Here is a 22,451-nt window from a genome sequence, read left to right on the forward strand (position 1 = left end):
CCACGGGCAGGGACACCTTCTACTAGACCAGGCTGCTCAAGGCCCCATCCAACCTGGCCTTGAACACCTTTAGGGAGGAGACATCCATAAGCTCCCTGGGCAACCTGGAGAGCCCTTATCTGCACTCCCTGCCCAGAAAAAAGCATCACCAGGGCGATTTACTGCCCCACAATGCAAGAAAAGATGAGCGCAACATAAGTACTAGTTATGGATACAGCATAAGCACAGGTACTATACATGCGGCGTGCTGTGAACACCTTCCCAACTTACTCAAGAAGTTAGAGCAAGAACTAAGTCCACACCCCAGCTGTTGTAGCTTATCAAAGTGTTTCTTGTTCTTTATTTAAACAGGGGTCAGTTGTCTTGGGACAAAATTATCCACCTTTATTTTCTAACTAGATGAGAAACAGGTCAAGTAAGTGATCAGGCTATGTGGGAATCATCTGGTTTGGATCAAGACAGGTTACTCAAAGGCAAAAGATCAAGACCCGAGTCCAGTTTTCTTTCCTCCCAGTATCTGAAAGACTGGCTTTTCCTCCTAATATCTAGAGGAGTATAAAATGTATGTAAAAATAAAGCAAAACATAAAGACAACAGCTGGAATGAATGCAGTCTTGACACCAAGCTTCTGAATTACTGAAGTTAGCTTCAAAGAATCCATACTGCTGCTCTACAGAAATACATTCAAAAGGCAAAACAAAGTCAGCCACAAAATCTATTACATATTTTGAATTTCACTGAATTTGTTATTTCACAAGAGCCTTTTGCTCTTTTTCAGGTGATTTAAAACTCTGAAGTGTGTTTATGTGTTGTTCATTAATACACACAAAATCTGTTATCAAACATGGTACCCTGAGGACTTCCTCCTCTTTTATTACACAGCTCCTTCCATCACTGAATCTCAAAGCCACATACAGTGGGGAAAAGTCATGGTGTACGTAGATTAAATGGTTGGTTCAAGGTCAGGTATAGTGTTTCAGTTGGCAGAGACAAAGAAACAAAACCAATCCTACATGTGAACTAGCACCAAACTCATGGAAGGATATTTCTCACAAAAGGTTGCAGTGGCAAAATTACATCAATTGAATTATTTTTTTCATGAAATTGCAAAATTAACTTAAAATCCTCTGTTATCAATGGATTTTAAAACAGTTACCACACAGTTCTAACAGAATCTACATGCATTTTAGTCATCTTACAGCCTCATGGAAACCAAAAGAACCAATTTTCTATTTCAGCAGGGTAAAAAACCCAAACAAACCAACAAAGCAGCAAAAAGCCCAGACTCACCTTTTGAGTAGTTTTAGAAATGTCAGTATTTAAAACTGGCAGTGATAAAATGATAACAACACTTGGATCCAAGCAGAGGTAGAATTTAAAACTAAATGCTAATATTCTGGAACTGTTTAATAGCTCTGCAAGTCTGTGTAGGTGGATAGAATATAATGCAAGAAAGCCAAGATCACTAAATAAAGGTAAAGGGAAGACAAAGATAACAAAATACCTCTTGTCTGGGTGTTCGTGCCATCTTCTTCTCTTGACCTCAGGATGGCTGACAAAAATAGAGAGTGCTGCGTGACCATCATGTGAAGTTTGGAGAGCTTGACTAAGCTCTGACTAAGCTCTGAGTCCTGCTTGTATAACAACTGAATAGCAGTGTTTAGGACTTTCAGAAACGCTTCATCTCTGTAGCGGTACCTTTAGAAGGGGAGAATCACAGAAAAGTCAGGCCCCAACCAAGCCCAAGGAAAACTGCTTGAAAAAAAATAATCTGTTTAAGAAATGAGAACTTTGCAAACTTCTTCAAACCAAATCAAACCAAACTACCCAAACCAGACCAAACTGAGCCAAAACAAATCAAGCCAAACAAAACCAACACAACCAGACAAAGAAAGCACATCCACCTCCTTCCCCAAGTTGTTTTGATTTAATCATTTCTAAGCCATACTAGTACCTAATTATAAAAAATAAAGGAGAATTGACACATTGTAACACTTGGGGCTGCACTGATCTTAATAAAGGATTTAACTACTAACCTTTCAGACAGTAGTCCTGTAGATTAAAACCCCTACCTCCACAGAAGCTAAGTTTATCCTACACTATTTTAATGTCTTTTATTTAAATGGTTTACATTTAAAAGTGAAAAATCTGATTCTGTTTTCATATTAACTGTATTTAAGAAATATCTTAAATAAGAAGTTATATGAACACAAAGCTTCTTTATGCCAGTTGAGAAGAAGTTAGTCCAGCTATCCAGTTAGCTGTGTTAGTTAAGCTATATGAAACACAAAATCCACATCTACCTGCAGATGTGCAGGTTCAGGCTCCAATGAAGCCAGTGGATGTGACAAAGTGCATCCTGAGAAAAAAGATGTCTCATCCAATCTGCCTCAGTTCATGGGAGACTGGGTGTTTCCACTATAATGCAGCACAGGGCCAAGTGAACAGAACTATACCTCTTAGAGCACCTACAGTGTATGTCAAAATTACTTACTTAAGCCCTGTTTTCATAAAGCTGTACCAGTCCTCTGGGTCCACTTGTTCAACAACACTCTGTTCAACGTAGGAAGCAAAACCAGATGTTTACATTTAGCACATAGAGCTTCTACAGACCATCAAATCCAGCAATTTCCATTCAAGAGACACATTAACAATATGCAAGCCAAACCCCCAGATGGGATGATCAAAGGAAACAGGGAAGATATAGCAATACTACTTCCTGACTCAAATGAAATTTCAAGTCTTGGTTTCTGGTCTTGGGAGCAAGGGAGCATATGGGCAATTAAAAAGCAATCTGGTTTGTAGGTACCAAAAACCCCTGGAGTCTTGAAACTCTTCATGCTCCAGAAGTGTGAAAGGAATAAGTAGTCAGCAAATCGAAGCAAGAGATTCAGGTTTAGGTTTTTGTGTACCTACAATCCCCTTAAACACAACTGACCTCTGCATAGGACGAAGAGCTGGGCCTGGGTGTACAAGTTCTTTACAAAAATTGATCTTCCCTGAAATCAGTTTTAAGAAGACTGTCAGCTGCACATGCCAGCAGTCCTGGTAATGGTAAGTGCTAACCTTGTCAGGCCTGTGAACACCATTAGGATGGGCACTATGAAGTGAAGTGGCACCCCAGGTTCTGCAAGACTTTTGTCCTGCACGTGACATGTCCTAAAATGAACTCTCATCAAGCCAGCAAGAGGTCAAAGGCAGTTGCTGCTTGAAAAGGCTTGTTGTTCCTACATGCATCTGCTCACCTTCCTGAACTACAAAAAGAAAATTAAAAAAGTAGTAGAGAGGCAATGATCAAGGAGCATTCTTTCTGGTCAACGTCTGGATTTCTAGCTAAGATCAACCAGATTTCTGTCACAGACTATTAGAGGGAACAGCAGGTGGGTCACAGAATCACAGAATGCTCAGCATTGGAAGGGACCTCCAAACATCATTGAGTCAAAGCCCCCTGCCAAGGCAGGATCCCCTAGGGCAGGCCACACAGGAATGCACCCAGGAGGGTTCTCAAAGTCTCCAGAGAAGGACACTCCACAACTCTCTGGGCAGTCTGTTCCAGTGCTCTGTCACCCTCACCGTAAAGACGTGCTTCCTCGTGTTGAGGTGGAACCTCCTGTGCTCTAGCTTGTACCCACTGTTCTTTGTCTTATCACTGGGCACCACCAAAAAGAGACTGGCACCTTCATCTTGTAGTGAATGTCTCTATGACTTCTTTTTTTCTAAAATATAAACGTCTATTGGAAACCTGTGATTTTTAACTCCTGAATCTTAGGCTCTAATTTTCCAAGGGGACAGTTAGCAGAGCGCCATTACCAAGAACAACTCAAAACTGCTTCTTAAGAAAGGATTAACAGGCCTGGAAAACTCTGCAAGAGATTAAATAAGTTCACAGGAGCCATAATCTACAAAACAGAAAATAAAGATAAATCTGTATTTACCCAAGATACTAGACCATAATATAACATATATGTACAGAGTCGCATTACGGCAATGAAGATAAAAAGAAGTCTCACCAGTAATTCTTCTAGCCTCAGCAGCATGGACCTCTCCACTTCCTGCTTGCTTTCATCTTTACTGCTGTTGTACATGACAATTAAGCCCTTTATGCAGGCTGACAACAGACGTTTCCTCCAAGAATGCAACTCTTCAGAGTTTTCAAGCACTCTAGATATGGCATCTGCAACTATCCAACTGCAGAAAGATATTTTCTGATGTCGTAATATGCTTTTTGTGTATGTTAAAGATGCTTCATGCTGCCAAAGCATGAAACAACAGATTCTCTGAGGAAAGGATGCTATTACTGTACACAATATCTGCATTTATGCACATCTACCATAATGTAATAAGACAAAACGAGCCATAAAACAGGGCAACTAGATTTGCCTACCTCTCAGCATTTTCTGGTTTCTCAAGAGCAGCAAGAAGCTGATCAATTAGGTTTTGCAGCTCTTTGCTTCCTGAAGATGGCAACAACTTTGAAAGAACTTGAAGTTTCACAGTGATCTCATGTGAGGCTCCTGTGTCTTGAAAAACACTGCAGAGCTCCTTCCACAGAGCTTTCCTCAAGACAGGTGTAACAGCTGAGACAACTGTTGGGAGAGAGCACAGGTTCCACCAGTTCAGTGTGCTGAGCTACAACAGACCTGTAATTACAGAAACACCTTCCCTAATGAAGGCCCAGAGTACTTAAGTTTCTAGGGAATTATACAGGAGTAGCTGTCTAACCTGCTTGAGAAGCACACTCTGTATCACCCCACAGCAGCATTAGGAAGTGTTCAGCACATGCACCGAACAGCCACTTGTTACATGCATGCTAACAGGGTCTCTTCACTGCTAGATAGAACCAGGCTCCTACACCAACAGCTACAGTCAACCTGTTTCCGTTGCTATTCACACTTCAATGCAGTAAGATAAATCAAATAAAAGTGATCCCATTCTGTCAGCTTCAATCACAACTCATTTTGCTGGTAGAAAACTTATCAGTCTTGTCAAGTTAATGCTGCTCTTGGTCTGGAAAGTTGTGGACTGCCAGCTCAGGTCGGCATTACTGTAGGGAGCTATATTTGGAGATTTATTTTAGAAGAAAGTTTTGGACTCTTATGCTTGTAAAAGTGCAAGCTTATGTTCTGCAGAAACATATGGCTGTGGCATTCCACTCACCAGACAGTGTTCTATCTATGCCCAAGAAAAAGTTTTTCCCTCCTATACTAAACGGAGATAAGCATGAAGACAGATTGTCACATGCACTTAGCATTAAATAAGGGCTTCAGAAGAAAAAAATGGGCAAAAGCAACTGTCAAAAGAGTTATTTGCTTCAGTCTAACAGCCCACCTGCATTACAATCCTTTACCTTACATGCTGCAGAGGTACTTAGAATGACTTTAAGTTAGACACATTACTTTTATCACCTCTACCTATTGTGCAGAAGATAGAGGACTCCAAGGCCAGCACGGCATACACTGGAAATCTGGCTTCCTGAGTCAGAAGGAGGAATCAGTTGTGGCTTTACCTGCAGCAGGTCGGGTAAAATCATACTGGTCTCTGCACTGCAAATACAGATTAATGAGTGGAAGAAAGATATCCATGTTCTTCTTAAGGTACTTTCCCTTGGCACTGCTCAGACACCACAGCTCGAACTGCAGTAGATGAGTCCTACAGTGCTTTATCAGCAAGCCCACAATGGCAAGGGAGGTTTCTGACCTCTGGTTAAGGCAGTAAACATGCACTTCTATGCTGACTGCATATGCAAGGACTGGCTCACTCTGAAGAGCCTGGAGGAAAGCTTTCTCCAAATCTTTGCTAGCTGATGCTGACATCAGTATCCCCAAGGCTTTCATGTGCTCTGTGGATAGCAGCAGTTCTCCTCCCTGGGGCTGCCTCAGGTAGCTCCCTGTGAGAAGCTGCACCAAAATCTGTCCATACAAGCTTAATTCCTTCCCTTTTTTAGGGGACTTTTCAGATTTCTGTGTAGTCAAGCTCATCTCAGGAAGCTGCAGCATGGTTAAAGTGATCTCCTTCAGTTGATCTGCAGCCATGTACATGTGCAACTCCTCCAGAGCCTCCAGCTGGTAAGACTTCTTAGGAGAGACCTGGTTTCTGACTTTTCTTGCAGCTTGTAGCTCTTTCAAGACACTTTTTGTGACAGCTTCAAAATACTTTGATAACACATACTTCTGATCCATGCTCTGCAATATTGGGGCACCCTTTTTCAACAGCTGGAGCACACCAGAGTTCATGTGGGCTGACAGAAGCTTCACAGTGACAGGGTTTAAATGGTGCTGAGGGAGAGAACGTTGTTCTAAAGCCAGGAACCAGCTCTCCAAGATAGGATGTCTGAAAATCAACAGCAGTGTGTCTTCCAGTGTCTGTAACAAATGGTTGTAACAGTATCACTGAGTGGAAAATTATAGGTGGGGGACAGGTGAGAACAGACAGGACAGATGGGGCACATATAACAACCACCAAATCATTCATCTGCTTATTTTCCAGAGCCATGTGGGACATGAAATAGTCTACAAACTGTCAGGGGATAAAAATATTAGTGTGTTGTAGGCACATAAACACCATTCTTTCAACACTTATGATGTGGGAGGCACACCTTCACTGAACACAGTCACATTTCCAGGGCAAAACTGTATATTCTGGGACTTGTCAATACAATTCTCCACAAATCCAAAGAATAGATCAAAGTGGAGCACTCATCCAATTACATGACTTTCAGAACTAGGCCTTACACAGAGCCTAGAGATTTTCTTCTGCAAAGGTGAGTGATCTCTGCCAGGACTTCCCCTGACTGTATCCCAGCTCAGGGGTGAGACTGTGGTTGATGTATCTTGGTCAAATCTCCAAACAGTAGTTTCACCAACTGTTGGACCACACACTCAAACTTTCTAAATCCCCTGTCTAGACCTTATTGGCATACTTCTGTATACTCCTGTTTCCATTCAGTACAACTCTGTGATATGCACAGTGTGTGATTGTGATGATCTGTTCACACCCTGCCCTTCTGGCAAAAAGCTGTATGAACACCCCATGAAGCAGTGAATTCCTATTCAAGCCTTTATACAGTGAGCGTTTGACAGCTACACTTTTAACCCTAAATGAAATCCCAGAAATCCTCATGACTATTATCACAGCACTCACAAAGCCTCCTCCCCTGCTCTCTGTCATGTTTAGCCAGTTCCAGGTTTTGGTGATTGATGAGAACATATCAACATAATTTGTGCTCCAAAACTGTTCATGTTTAAGGTCATTTGCTTTAATTAATGGTTCAGCAAAATGTAAGACTGCCTCCCTGCAGAATAACTCAAAGTTTCCTAACAGGTGAGCTTCTGGCCTGTATATCAAGTGATCTGGTACCTTGTCATTTGAAGACTCCTCCGTAATCAGAGATTCCTCATCCACAAATAGATCTGATTCAGCCTGATGTTGTTCTCGTTTCTGCTGATTATCCAACTCTATCTGATTTCCTCGGCACAACAAGCTGCTCAATAGGTCCATACACAAGTCAACAATGTGAGGACCAACAGCTTTGCTAATCTGTGAAAAGGAGACACCTTGGAAGTTGAGAAAATAGAAGGATGGGAGACAAAGGATAATTATCCAACAGAATTAATTAAGAGTATCCTAGTTTACAACCTTTTGTGGGGGAAGGAATCATTCCTTTCTGTAGAAACTTAATTCTAACAAAAAGTCTCGGGGTGCCAAATAAACATTTAGAGGCTTTCATCTATCCTGTGATATTTGATGTAACACAGGCCAGCAAATTTCATTCTCTGGAAAAGCTTTCTATGGAGCCCCAAGTTGCTGGATGAAAACCTGGAGTCTATTTGCACTGTGCACAGATCAGTGAGTTAACCCATGCAAAGTAAATCCAAGACTCCTCAGCAACCAGAAAGATAGACATTTGTTTACAAATCAGGTGCAGATTTGTCTGCACACGAGTGAGATCTGAGTGCATGAAAAAAATGGAGAACTGGATCCTTCAGTTTCAACAGCCAAGACATTTGTACTTTCTGCATAAAAATAAACCCATAGTATCATTACAGTATTGCTCTTACATTGCTGAAGTTCTCCACTGTGGATTTCAGGTAGAGCAGCACATGCTTTACTCCTAACAAAAGATGTTCAGGTGGGAGCTGGGAAGCCAAATCTCTCAGTTTCGTCTGGATATTGTCTTCCAGTAAGACATGACTTCCCCTCTCATAAGCTTTCCTTAGCAAAGTGGTAAATACAGAATCCAAGGCCACAGGTGGTTCTTTGCACACCTCTTCAAGTTGTTTAAACTGTTGAAAAAGTGAAAAAAAAAAAGGTAAGATAAAAGTGAAGACGAGTATGAATCCAAAGTTTTTTAAGCTATTTTTGTTTTGAAATGTACTCTGTGCTGGAACTGATGTTCCAGGACTACATCACAAAGCTCATCAAAGGTGTCCCACTGGAAAACTGCACATGGTTACTGCTGGGCTAACAGAAAAATACACTGACATCTAACACAGCTGGTTCAAGACTTCCCAACCCATACCTAGGTGAACTTCAACCACTGCAAATCGGCTCCTCAGGCCATGCCACACATTAGATGTCAGATGAGGAGCTGTGGTCTGGGTGAATGCACACAACCCTTCAGCTCTAGCTTCACTTCCCAACCACAATTAATTAGAAAAAAGCCCTTGAGCAAATTTGTGTCTCAATATGATACAGAAGCAACACAGAATCAAGCTTAATGTAAATGCACTTTCTAATGGCAATGTAACCTTTGCACACAGTAAGGTTTTACAGCAACACTGGCTCAAGCATTCAAGCGACTTCAGGTATTTCATACCACAGGTTCCTGAGACTGCTGAGGTATCCAAAGTCTGTAGTACTGGTTAAATTGGTAGAGTTGAGGATACTTAGACATTTCCAAGGACTGCAAATCTTTATCATAGAGCTGGAACATCAAGCAGAGGGCAAGTGGATCTCTCTGAGAGTGCAGGAGGTCAGTGAAAACAGCAACGAGATACTCTACAATGTGCATGTCTAGAAAAGCAAAATTGAAGAATTCAAATTCTGTTGACAGCAGCAATCTGCATGAGCACAAAACACTAAGGCAACCCTCTTTCCTTAATGGCTGGATAAGAGGCTAGGTAGCACTATCTAGAAAAGTGCTGAACAAGGATTAAAGAAGCCAGACATTTTTTCCTGACCCACTGAGGTATCTGAAAAAAAATCCTCCATACAGTAGTTCTTGTTGAAGTAAAAAATCACCCCACTTTAAGATACATGCTCACGTTGGCCTGTTTCCCTCCAGATAAGCATAAAACTAGTTTCACCTTTACTGTGTTGTACTGAACTTGTCTATATTTTGATGGATAAGGACCTCAGTAAAGCATCACCTAAGAGGAGCACTGATTTGTACTGGGAGGAACACACACAGGTTAACATACACTGGTCAAATACCAAGGCTTTTCTTTCAGTTTCACCCCAGATGGTACTCAACAGCCAAATATATACAGGACTTGGTGAGGTGATACAGAGTTGGTAAATCTTGCTCTGAAGCCACCTGCTGCCCTTGTGACTTCTTGCTCCACCAAATACTTTCCTCAGTGAGGTTACTATAACTTTGTAACATTCAGCCCTGGAGCTTCCTCTCTGAAGAAGTGTGTTTTTTTAAAAAACACATCCATTTCCTAGTCAACAGTCCAGTCTTTTCTCTGCTACCTACTGGTCTCAGTGCAATAGCTGCTTACAGCCACTGAAGCCACCTTTCCCTCATGCTCTGCATACTCTGTACTTTAACAACTCTGTCATTGAAGCGCAACTGCTTCCAAGCCAAGATTATCCAGTATCTCTCCACTGCTCTTCAGTCTTCTCTATACTGTGCCCAGAGCCCAAAGTCATTCTTATCCTCCACTTCCCTGTATCTCAGAGGGGAAAGAATGGCACTCTTTTTCTAACCTAAGCACATTTGTTTTCCACAGCAGAAGCTCCCTGGAGTAAAATGTCAGTTTATAGAATGTCTGTACTTCCATCAATTTTCCCTACTCCAGAAACCAAGAGTCAGAAAAAAAGGACAGAAGAACCTCAGAAGCTTTAATGCCTCTCTTGAGCAGCAAACTGCACTATGGATCTGCTACCTCTTTCTGCTTGCAATGGAGATAATAAAATACTTCAAGGAGCTAACTGGGTAAAAATGATCCCACTTCCACTCCATTACTATAAGCAATATATACACATAAAAGAAGTTTGCACCTGTTCTATTTTCAGTTTGAAGCAACAGGTTATTTCTGGCTTCTAATGCAGCAGGTACAACAGCACTGAATGGAAATGTTTGGATAATCATGTCTTCATTTAAAGTGAAGCCAATTTCTTCATCTAGTCCATCACTGCCCTCTATGAGGACATCCACCATATCCAGGACATCTAGTAAGTGAAGAAAAAGTGTAAGCAGAGGATTCAGAACTAGAAAACCACAGAATCAAACATTCCAGCAATACAATGCAGCTTCTGAATCCCCAAAGCACAAAAAAGGATGGAAGCCTCATTTGTGTAGCAACATATCAGTAAATGCAACTGTAGAAATCACTCTTTCTTACTGTGTGCTTCACATTTCTTGCCTTTCAACTCTGCTGTCCAGCAGAGAAGGAAAGAAGTGCATAACCCACTGCCATCCTGATGGCATTAGGTACGGACTATCGGAGCATAACCATGTGAGGAAATGTGTATGGGAAAATACAAAGGAAGCAGCCACTTCCCAATTAAAAGAACATCCTGAGCAGTCCTTGAAGACTCTCTCAGCTCTACATGGACAAAGAACTGAACTTTGATTATGGAAGAGTCAAAGACAGCTTTAACATACGAAGAAAGTACCACACATTCTGTGGCTGGCATTACATCTCTGTAATACTCAGCTCAAGGTAACTGATCCATCTGGTACTGAGTGTTAAACAACCTCAATTATGTTACATTTATGTACTGCAAAAGCCCACACATGGACTGTTATAGCAGAACAGCTAGCACGTGGTAAGATGTCGAAGTGTCTACATCTGCAGAATACTGAGTTTGGCTGCAGCAGAGCTGTAACTGGCCCCAGAAAGCAGGAGCTTCTAGTTGTGTGCCTGCAAGTAAGGAAGTTCCCTGGGCACCCCAAACCTCTTCTCCTGGATGAAAAAATATGAGCAGCCCCAAGGAGGCACTGCATCAGTTTTCATTTTTACTTATAAAGTGCTACTGCAGGAGCCTGAGGATAGATTTAAAATACTGTTAAATCAGCATAACTGCATCAGAAATAACTTTGGGGGGTAAAGTGGTCACTTTGCACTTCAGACTTCTGATACTAAACAGAGCTGGAAGGCTGAGTCTCAAAGGTCTTTACTTAAGCAGGATCTCAACAGTTCTCAGTCAGTTTTGCAGGTTAGGGCTTGAAAATGTAGCACAAAGTCTTGGAATTTACTGCTGTTGAGGAATTCACCACATACCGTCAATGTGAGAGATGGGGATGCTGACATTATCAGAGTCTTGTTTAAACATACTAACTTGAAGCATACTGGCTTCCTGAACAAGGTCTGCTGCTTTATCTGTATAGGGATAAGGGTTTGTCACCAGTTTCAACAGGATCTGTTAATAAAGGTTGAGAAAGAGATGTAAATGCACAAGCTACTAAGTCTGTGGGAACCACAACTTGTTAAGAGAGACCATGTGCTAAAAGCAGAGGGATACTTCCACACATTTCTACAGGAGTCTCTCTAAAAATGTTCACTGCGATTTTGCACCTAAGTCCCTGGGGAAATGTCAATAAAAAGGAAACGCTGGGCATTTAACCTCCTGAAAAGCAAACAGGAAATGTCAGTTTTTCTTGTAAAAGACTACCATTTACTTAGGTCTGACACCGTCACACAAAGAAAGAAGATAAGAGCTACACACACCCCCATATGCAAACTCTGCCCTTCTATCAACAATGCTGTAATAACAACTTAGTTTTTCAGATTCAATTTTCCTCCAGATCATTTCACTGTCCTCCCACCCAAAGCAAGACAGATGTCAGCTCTGTATAAAGAATTACAAACAACTGCTGTGCTCAGATTCATTCACTGATCTTTGACAGGTTTCACAACAATAGCAATAGAATAATTAGTTTCCCTTAATGCTATTCTTGGCATTGTTTATCCAGCTAATTTGAACAGTTGTTACCCTTTCCAAAAACTGAATCACTGCTTCCTTATTGTCTTCTTTTGTATTATCCAAGTGTTCCAGCCACACTGAAAGTTCCTTCCATGTGTATTCAAACACTCCACTGTCACGTAAAACCTGTCCAGGAAAATCAAAAGGTTGGTAACAAAACCCTCACAAAACAACTAAGACACAAACTCCAAAAAAGTATAGATCTTTTCATTTAACAAAAGTTATAAACAGAACAAAAATTTCCTCTGCTTGGAAAGAAAAAGAGCAGGTTGATGAAAAGAAATGCCTGCACCTCTCTTCTTAACCCCTCAGTTCAAGAGGCCTTATTCCCACTCGCACTAGGGTCACTCTAAGTGCATTAATGGAGGGTAAAAGTGAATGTGTTTTTCAAACAAAATCTCACAAAGCTGCATCAGCTGGCCTTAGCATAACTAGGACCAAGGACTAGTGCCCTCATGATGGTTGTTTGCTTACTGCTTTCCCAGTCAAAGCTGTAGCAGGTGAGGTGTGACTTCGTGGAACACTGGAACAGGTTCCCTCCAGAGGTAAAGGTCACACACGACAAGGCTCTGGGAGACTTGATCTAGTTGAGGATGCCTCTGCTTACTGTTGGGGTTGGACTAGACAAATTTTGGAGGTCTTTTCCAACCCAAACCATGCCACGACTCTTTGATTCTATGTTACAGCTGATAAGTAAAACTCACTGAGCTCTGTCAGACACACATACGTGCTCTGTAGGAAAAGGGCTAGAATCAGTCTTGTGGCCTAGAAAAAACGTCTTTAAGTATGACTAAAATAGAGGCAGAGAATGGCTTATTCTTGAACAACTGGGAAAATCAGATGACAGTGACTTCTTTCTGCTTTTGCTTTCTTAGAGCCTCTCCTCCTCTCACCTGCTGTCTGCAGCATAAACTCAGTGCAACTCCACTTGGTTCTTGCCCTCACATTGACCACGGGAATGGGATGGATCCCCTATGCACCACATTCAGTCATGCTGCAACACTAGACTGGGCAGTGAGCACATGGCAGTACCCCTATGAAAGTTCCATGCATTTAGAATACAAAATGCCTACAAGCACTACAGATGCAGGAACCAAGCACATACTGAGTCTGTACAGACTGAACCCAGAGATCACTGCACTACCTGCAGTGCTGCTCAGTGCAGCACCTCTCTGCCACTTCACTGCTCAAGGCCCCTGGTGCAGAGATACGGCCAAAGAGAGATGGCTACAGCACAGATGCCATGGCCAAGAGCCATATCTGTTGGACAGCTTCAACACAGTTAGCAAGTCTCCTGTCCCACCAAGTGGCCTGAAAACACCAGATGTGACCCCTACAACAGAGGCTCCTGCAACACTGTCTGCTGGCAAGAAAGTTGCCCTGATGCACAGTCAGAGCCAGGATATTGGCTAGCAGGACTTTCGGTCCAACCACATCAAGTCCTTCTGTTGTCTGCAATCAGCACAAACTCTGCTGAGATCAAAGCTGCCTGGACACAGCATTTATTCCCTCCACCTTAGTAAATCTCACTTTTATAATTTTGGGGGAGCACACTGTAGTACTTTAGTAAGTTCATACATCTTTATATCATTACAGCATGAAAAAACAAAAGCAGCATGATCTTAAAAACAGCCTGTGCAGGGGCTTTTGAAAACTACTGATGTGACAGAAAGGAAATAATTGATTAATTAAATCTAAATCAGACTATCTGTGCTTCAAAGAGTTGGGCAAATAGTTAAAGAAATGAACGGTAGTAGGTCATGGCCAACTGTTGTGTAGGAACATTAATGGTTGCTGTGGGTAGGGAGGCAGACACAGTTATACCAAAATCAGGTAATATGCATTAAGGTATTTAGAATATTTTGCCCAGTCTCATGCTTTTTAAATCCAGGCCTTTATCTGAAGCACCTAAATTAGGAACTCGGTGACCCTACCATCAGTCTGCAAAAGAAAGGAAGGAAAGGGAAGGAAAAGAGAAGCAGAAATGGATGTGTGAAGGACAATCTAGTTAACAGGTGACTCGATCTGCACAATGGTAGAACCATCTACCTCTCACTCTCAACAAACCTTCACCAGCTTCTTAACTCTGGCACCTATTTTAAAGGACTGCTACTAGGTGGGATGAATCTGTGCCTTTATTTCCCCACACACACAGAATACAAAGGAAGCCATCACAGCTCACTTGCTGTACGTTTAGTCTGTGTACACTATCAGCAGCTACAAAAATAACACCACTGCTTACATGAATCTGAAAGAATAATTCATTTAAAGAAAGGAAAGAAAAGAAAAAAAAAAAAAGAGACACTTAAAAATAATTTACTATTTTAGGCAGAATCCCAAAATAGAAATACACTTGCAGCTCTCATGAAAACAGGCAGGAACAGAATGTGAAATTCAAAAACATGCCTTCCGATTATATGTCACTGTGTTGAAAAATAAGCAAAACACACTCATTAACATCTATTCTTAGCAGCCTTTCTGCTGACATTACTGCCTGAACTCCACTGCTCCTGTATTCTCTTCAGAAAAAACAAAATGGACTGAATCTAAAAGAGGAAACAAGAATGAGTCAGGCATCCCACATCTCCACACAGCAAAAGAATCTAAATTCACACTAGAAAAACTGTACAGGGTAGCCTTTGATTGAGATATGCATTACCAATACAAAGTTAATCTGACTTTAATCCCTTGCAACTAAAACCTAATTCAATCACTGTAACTTTGGTTTAGTGGACTGAACATTACAACTGCACTCTGTGGTTGAAGGTAAATGCAGACATTGCAAGCACAAAGCTGTACACGAACCTGCATGTCACTATTACTACTGGATACTGCACAAACAGCCCTGTCCAGGGATCAGAACAGATTTTTGGATTTTCTCTTGGCAGGAACAGTTGTTTGGTTGGGTTTTGGTTTTAATGTAGTTCTCTACCCTTAGATAACTAAAAGATGCCCAGTTTTAAAAAGATGCTGTAAACAACAGCAACTGGTGTCTTCACAGCACTTGTAGTTGAAAAGCAGGTAACTTAAAGGCACAGAAGAAGAGTTTAACTCATTTTTAAGACAAAAGCACTCATTGCATTAGAGCTTGGAGCAGACTAACAAACAGGACTACTTTTCAAGGCCAGAGCGAAACAGCAAAGACTTCAGTCAGGCTAAAGTGACGAAGTACAGGTAAATAAATGAGGATAAAAAAGAAAAATGAAAACAAATCTCTTTTGGATCAGTGCCAAGACTTTTGCAGGCACATTTATTACACTATTGGATATAATTCAGTCTAAGCAGGTGGGTAAACATTAAAAAAAAAATCTTTACTGTTTCATCAACTGTTGCAGCGATTTCAGTTGACAGCATTTACTTTTATGGAATATCCACCTAACAAGTTGTCATCCTGACAGCAAACTTCAAGCAGACTTTGCTGGCCACACAACAATGCCGTATAAGGTTTGTACTTCAAGAAAACATTTTACAATCCTGACTTTTCAGACTGGTGTGATACAGTGAACAACCTGGTACTTCAGATCAAATGCTTACCTTGATAATCAGTTTTTTGGTTGAAATTTTCAGATGAGAGTGGTTACTTGTAACAAACATTTTCATCAGTAAATAGAATACTGATTTTTCAGCAGATACTTTCTCTGTCTGAGAGACACCCTAAAAAGAAAGAGATTGAAATCCCCCTGGTATAGCAACACTGTACAGGATAATGTTGCACTGAAGCAGAAAAACAATTTGTAGACCTGCCCAAAAATACCAAGCCCAGAAAACACTGGCAAAAGCCACAAGAAAACATTTAGCTTCTTTGTTCATTTTCAAGTTTTCCTTTGATTGCTCTTAACTCTCCTAGCGTGGCATGATCAAAACACCCACAGGTCTCTCAGCTTCCCCACAAAGCTAGGCTCACTTCTTTCTCCAGTCATGAAAAGCAGGCTCTCTACAGCTTTCTTATTTTACAAGCCTGCAGAAAAAAAAAAGAAAGGAGGGGGCCTGAATGTTTCCAGTAATTATGAAGAGGAGGGACAGCCTTAACAATGTTAAAATCTTCCCTGGGAATGGGTAGCTTGGGTACCCTCAGCAGCTCACTTCCCTGGTCTGAAATCTCAAGCTTTCCACATAAGTGAAAACCAGTAAATGCTCACTTGTGCCCCCTCTCACTTGTCCAGCCTTCATCAGGGAGGCAAAATTTTCTGTCCTTGTAGATAAACAACTCAGTTCAAAGGGAGTCTTTACTAATGCTAAGACTCCTACTAGTTTTGTAATCCACCTCTAAACAACTGGAGTAGTTTAAAACTAGGGAGTGACAGATGCAAAGATTTCAGGACAACAGGCCAAAGAAGCATGAATCTGCCTTAAAACCTCTTACCTGTACTTTGAACCAGGAAAATTTATTTGCAGGAAGTTCCAAAGCCACTTTCAGTATGTGATGCTGTAGAACAGGAGGGACCTCCTCTCGGAAGCCCTTTTCAGTGACGATACCTGAGGTTTGAAAGCAACAGAATTTTATTTGGGTATATCATCCTGAAATCATAGGAATACCAATCATCCAGGGCTTCAAACCACCTCTAGGAGACAAGCAGATAAATTTTCATACTGTCAGATCCCCAGATGCACTAAGATTATGTCTGGCCAATCTAAGGTTGGAATCCAGCCCTCAGCAGGGAGAGTGTAACAGCTGCCCCTGGCACAAGCCGCCGCATGGGAACATAAAAGCTTTCCTATTGGTCTCAACGACCCTGAAAATTTGTGCCCTACTGAAGTAAAAAGGATAGGTAAACTGGAGACCAAAATACAGAATTTAAGTCATAACAAAACTTGCACTGTTACAGTATCTGCTATGGGCAGTGGAACTTTACACTCGTGTTTCTCTCTACACCACCTCTATCATCTGCTCACAACTGCTACGGCATAACTTCACAATTAAACACCTTACAGTGTCACACAGCTGTGTAGAGACCCTTGTGGTGTGCTCAAAAAATTGACCTGCCCACACTTTAACTGCTGTTGAGTTACATACAGAGATAAATTGTATGACAAAGTCCAAGTGTCAATGGGCTTTTCATATTCTGTGTAGTATCTTTGCAGTCCGTATTTGGGAAAGATGAATACATTTTAGTAGGTCAGTACAAGGCTCAACCAACAGTAAGACCAAACAATAAAACTGTACTTGGTCTTTAAAGAACATATTGCTCCAAGATATTAAAATACACTGACTTTTGAGCCTGTGTTTCAATGAGGGCAAGGGGAAGGAATGACAGAGCTCTTAGGCTGGCACTAATTTCACTACTAATTTGCATCATTAATTTCTACCATATCATCTTTCACCAAAATTAATATTCAGGCTCACTTTGTTACATTTCCATGAGAATGACACTTTTATTCTCCAGCCTGTTCAACTTTATTATTTCACACTGTAAAAAAACATAACATCAAAGAGATTTCTGTCTCACAAGAAGGTGTCCTGCCTTTTGTCCATTTTAAAGAGAGCAGACCCACACAAAAAATAATGGGATAAACAGGGTATATGAATTTGGTGAGTCATCAAGTATACAAACTAATTAAATGTGCTTTGACAGAAGAAAGAAAAGCTTCTCGCATGAGACAGGTGATTTCGAAGGGGTTTTTGTTTAAAGTCCCTGTTTTTTTCCTGACAGACTTTAATTACAGCATTTAGTGCCATGGTCTAGTTGATTGGATAGGGCAGGATGATAGGTTGGACTGGATGATCTTGGAGGTCTCTTCCAACCTGGTTGATTCTATGATTCTATGATTTACATAACTCCCATATTTACACATCCCAGACCTGCCTAAAACACAGATAGTTGTTATAATTTGGTGGGTCACAGACATCAGTGATGCCAAAACATTTTGCTCTCTCCTCCAGACTCGGATTTAAATGACTGTTTTTATTGTACCTTGCCCACAGCCCATAATTTGTGGCTCATCATCCTTGTTGCATTAAGCAGGTACAAAGCACCTCTGTTACCTCTGCTGTCCACAAACAAAACGTCCACCAGAGACAAAAATACAGTATATCTAAAGTGCTCCCTCTATCAATTTCCCACAGAAGATAACATCACACACCACCAAACTATGAAGAAATCATTCCAAACACAGCAAATGAAGAAAGTACTTGAACATAAAAGACTTTTCCAGAGAAGACTGGTGAATCACTACTTGCTTCTCTCTACGGCCCCAACTTTCTGTGAACTAGCTCATAAAAAAAAATCTATCTGTACCATTGTTGCTAAGGAACAGTCTGGATATAACTTACTTATGCTGGGTTGCTGATATAAGTCTAGAAGGATTATATAAACAAATCACATGGAGAGTTGGATAGAAGTCTTCTTCAGAAGCATTAGGATTAATACCCCATAAAGACCAAATGTTTGCAAGAATGTGGTAGAGAAAGAGGAAGACTCTGTGACAACATACCACTTACAACAACTGTGTGTAGTAGAGCAGCTATGGAATTTAAGAGGCAGAGTGCCAGTGAACTGCCGAAATAGAAATAATAAATGCCCAAACAATGAGAAACTAAAAAGGGTTACTTTCAGAAAACAGTTCTTTCTCTAGCTACACAGAAAAGCAAACATCCCCTTGGGCTGTGGACTTTGTAAATAGGCAGAGAAAACAATGAAGGCAGCAGAAATATCCATTACATACCTTTTATCAGCTTGCTAAAATCAAAGGTGCTCCGTGCTACCAAGTGGGGCACAACCTTCTGATAAAGGCATATGACCTGAAGCAGTGCAGCTTTCAGGAACAGAGTCTCAGCATCATCTGAACCTAAATGAAGTGTTGACATATTTAGTTTCTCCTTCCTTCATACCAAGAGAGCAATGTATCATCCACCTTATTCATCAGGAAAATCACTAAGTATATTTCCAAAAGACTTGCCTATGAAATGATCAGTGATATTCCTCACTGACAAGAAACAGAACCAAACAAAGAAGAAATGGAATCCCCGGGTTCCTTCCCCAGCACTCCCGTGTGGACACTTTTTAAACTAAACCACCTTATGCCGTGATTCACTTGGCAGCTGCCATTTGTGGTTTCATTTTAAGTGCTTCCATGTATAAAACACAGTCTCAACATTTAAACAATCACTATAGGAACCCAGTCAGTCCTGGTGCTGTTTAAGGCTGAACAACAGAAAGCAGCAAAGGAAAGGATAGGGCCTTGCTGCTGTTTTTACCTAATGCCAGGTATGTTTGAGAAGTGCAGAAGTCAGTACACAAATCTGTTACAAACTTATTACTTCAGTTAAAGGTTCCTTTCTTTCTCTGCCCTCCTTCAAAAATCACACTTTCTCAGTGTGTCCTTCCAGCAAGAAGAAAGCAAATATCTATATGGTAGAAACACCAACTCCAGCTAAGGCAGCTGTTTACTTCTTTGGAAAGATCTATCTCAGCAGCTAAATAGGCTTTTAGTTTGTAACATGAGAACACATGCAAGCTACTTGTTACCCAGTCATTAATGAAAGGAAGCAAAATAAAAGAAGGGCAGCCAAAAATTTTTAACACCTACGTTTTTTCCTGTTAACCAGATCTCCCTCAGGGAGCTGTGAAAAACTGCAAGTAAAGCTGCAAAAGGTGAGCTGACAGTAAGTGATTATCACCCTGGTATGTAGAGAAACTATAGCCACTGTACTTGAGAATTGAGCTGCTTCATGGGCTTTAGCATGCACTTTACCAATAAAGAACCTTGGCTTGTCAGCAAGGACAATTATTCACTGCCACAAGTCACACACAGAAGGACATACACTGGAAATTCCTCTGCTCCAGCAAGTTTCACTGTGAATTATGTCTTGTGAAGGACATGAAACTGTCTGCAGATTTATCTTTAGTCTGTAAGTAAAACATTGTAGGCTGCTAGCCAGAGTACCAGAAGTTCCAGTTCCCTGCAACAGGACTGTGAAAGCAAGTCCTTCAGGAGGGCCACTAGTTGTGACAGAGGAAAGCTGGAGACTCCACTCCAACCCCACTCTCTCCTTCAACACTTGCACGTTTCTAGTCCTGTGCAAGAGCAACACAAGCATTTGCATAGCCACAGTAACTGCCTCCAAAAGGTGGTTTTATGGCAAAATAACCTGGCCCTCAAGATATTATTTCTCAGGCATATCAGTTTCCTTGCCTTTTTTACTGTGTGACTGACTGCAAAATATTCCTACTAGCATAGGAAGGTCAAGGACAGGAGGGTTAAGTTCAAGAAGGGAGCTACAGAGCCCTGTATCAGAGGAGAAATAACTTCCTTCAAGAGTATATGGTATGAGCTGCCCAACTTGAAAGTAGCCTGGCAGAAAAGGGCCTGGGAGTCTTAATGGAGATCAGGTTGAATATGAGCCAGTGATGTGCCCTTGCCACAGAGAAGGCCACCAGTATCCTGGGCTGCAATAGGCAACACATTGCCAGCAGGTAAACAGAGGTGATTTTTCCCCTCTACTCAGTGCTAGTGAGTTCACACCTGAAGTGCTGTGACCAGTTCTGGGCTTCCCAGCACAAGAGAGACAGGGACATACTGGAGTCCTACCCAACCAAAAAGATGATGGATTGAAACCTTTCCTATAAGTGAAGGCCAAGACTGTAAGAGCTGGGACTGGTCAACCTGGAAAAGAGAACTATAGGATGTCAGTCTCCATCTTCAGAGATACTCAAAAGCTGTCTGGACATGATCCTGGGCAGCAAGGTTTAGGTAGGGAGGTTGACAAGATGACCTCCAGAGCTGTGCTTCTCTGACAGCAGAAAGTCAAACTGCTGAGATTCATAGTAGCAATGGCAGCCCGACACAAGCTAGAATTAAATAGCTCAAAAACCTGAACAAAGGAACAAATGCACAAGTGACAGCTGGACTTAGGTGAAGTTAACAAGCTTAGATGGGATGAGGATTTCATAACCCCCACTCACATACATGTAAGAAGGGGTAAATTGGAGTCTGGGAGATGCTCTGTAGCCTTTTTGCACAAAAAACGACATTTAGTGCTGTCATTACTTTTGACAAGTCAAAACTTCTGTAAAATGCTGCTTTGCCTACCATGCTGTTCAGTAACTTCTGCTGTCTCAGTCACTGTCTTCACAGCAGAGACACCACTTTCCCTTTTCTCCTCTTGGCCACTGTGGTGTTCAGAAGGTGGTTTCCGAAAGAACTGCCACACAAACACTATGGTGGTCATGTCTGGTAAAAGCTAAAAGGATAAAGAATGAATTGCAACAGCATTTCTGAATCAGACAAAACTACTATGATAAAACTCTTCACAACCAAGAAGTATTAGGATTTGATGCTCTGCACAAAGTTTGTAACTGACCTTGCATGCAATCATAAAAAAGATCTGAAACCAAGTAGTGTACTTTCACTTCTTCAGACCATAAATACTGGAAACTGTATTCATTTCATTCAAAGTTTCCTGTGAAAATTCTGTTTGGTTTTCAAGTACTACCATGTCTAGCAACTTCTGAATGAACTTTGCTGGGTACAATTCATTTGAACCAACATAATGTGCTGCTGGAATCCATTTGTGGCACAATAGCTTCCAGTGTTACAAATTTGTCTCGTGGTAAAAATTTATTTGCACTTCTCTCAGCGTTAGGAGATGTAGTCTACTAGCAGACCTGTTATTAACACTTTCTAATCCACAGCCTTCCCCTCACCCTGACCAAAAATACTATCTCCTGGCTCCCAGGCCACAACCACTGGAGGAGAAATTGAACATGAGTCATTTTACAGCAGGTAACTATTCCTGTGCAACCTCAATTTTAGTTTTAGTTTGTACCTTGCTGATGGCCTCTCGGTACAGCTGTACGAACTCCTGCATCATTGACACTGTGTAAACTTCTGACCTTTGCCAAGTCTCTTCATTCAAACAATACTCAATATTCTTCAAGGCTCTTCTCAGAATCATTGACACAAGTGACAATATGCTGTGATTCACCACTTTGCTGGGTACCTAGAAGAAGGAAGTTGAATTAATGACGTTTCAGTGCTTCCCTTTACGCTTTGTACATAATCTGTACTCTGAAAATATATTAAAATTTGTTAAAGAATTAATTCCTAAACCTTGGCTTCCAAGAAAGATTCAGATTCCCACCCTAAACCATTAGTAAGCATTGGTAGAATTCATGCTTGTGAATGGTTCTTGGAAGCAAAACCAATGGGACTGGTGTTCATTTTCCTGTGCTTCCTCAAGCCAGATTTATGCTGGGACAGACAATATAAAACAGATGGAATTAATCAATCTAAGAAGCTTCTTGGATGATCATACACTTAAATCAAACAGTATTAACTATGACAGAAAAAAATCTCAC

General features: G+C 41.2%; 1 protein-coding gene across 1 annotated transcript in view; it reads right to left on the reverse strand.

Annotated features, from left to right (window-relative positions):
- The window catches only part of URB1 (URB1 ribosome biogenesis homolog), a 56,624-nt gene that overhangs the window by 17,855 nt on the left and 16,318 nt on the right, over positions 1–22,451 (reverse strand). Inside the window, 16 exon segments of the mRNA XM_064152412.1 lie at positions 1,505–1,698; positions 2,495–2,553; positions 4,011–4,188; positions 4,385–4,586; positions 5,507–6,362; positions 7,357–7,536; positions 8,058–8,282; positions 8,816–9,012; positions 10,225–10,395; positions 11,451–11,589; positions 12,163–12,279; positions 15,688–15,807; positions 16,517–16,629; positions 18,817–18,939; positions 21,184–21,334; positions 21,920–22,093. Coding sequence (XP_064008482.1) covers positions 1,505–1,698; positions 2,495–2,553; positions 4,011–4,188; positions 4,385–4,586; positions 5,507–6,362; positions 7,357–7,536; positions 8,058–8,282; positions 8,816–9,012; positions 10,225–10,395; positions 11,451–11,589; positions 12,163–12,279; positions 15,688–15,807; positions 16,517–16,629; positions 18,817–18,939; positions 21,184–21,334; positions 21,920–22,093 — 3,199 coding nt within the window.

The sequence above is a fragment of the Pogoniulus pusillus genome, chromosome 12 (assembly GCF_015220805.1).
Source record: "Pogoniulus pusillus isolate bPogPus1 chromosome 12, bPogPus1.pri, whole genome shotgun sequence".
Classification (NCBI taxonomy): domain Eukaryota; kingdom Metazoa; phylum Chordata; class Aves; order Piciformes; family Lybiidae; genus Pogoniulus; species Pogoniulus pusillus.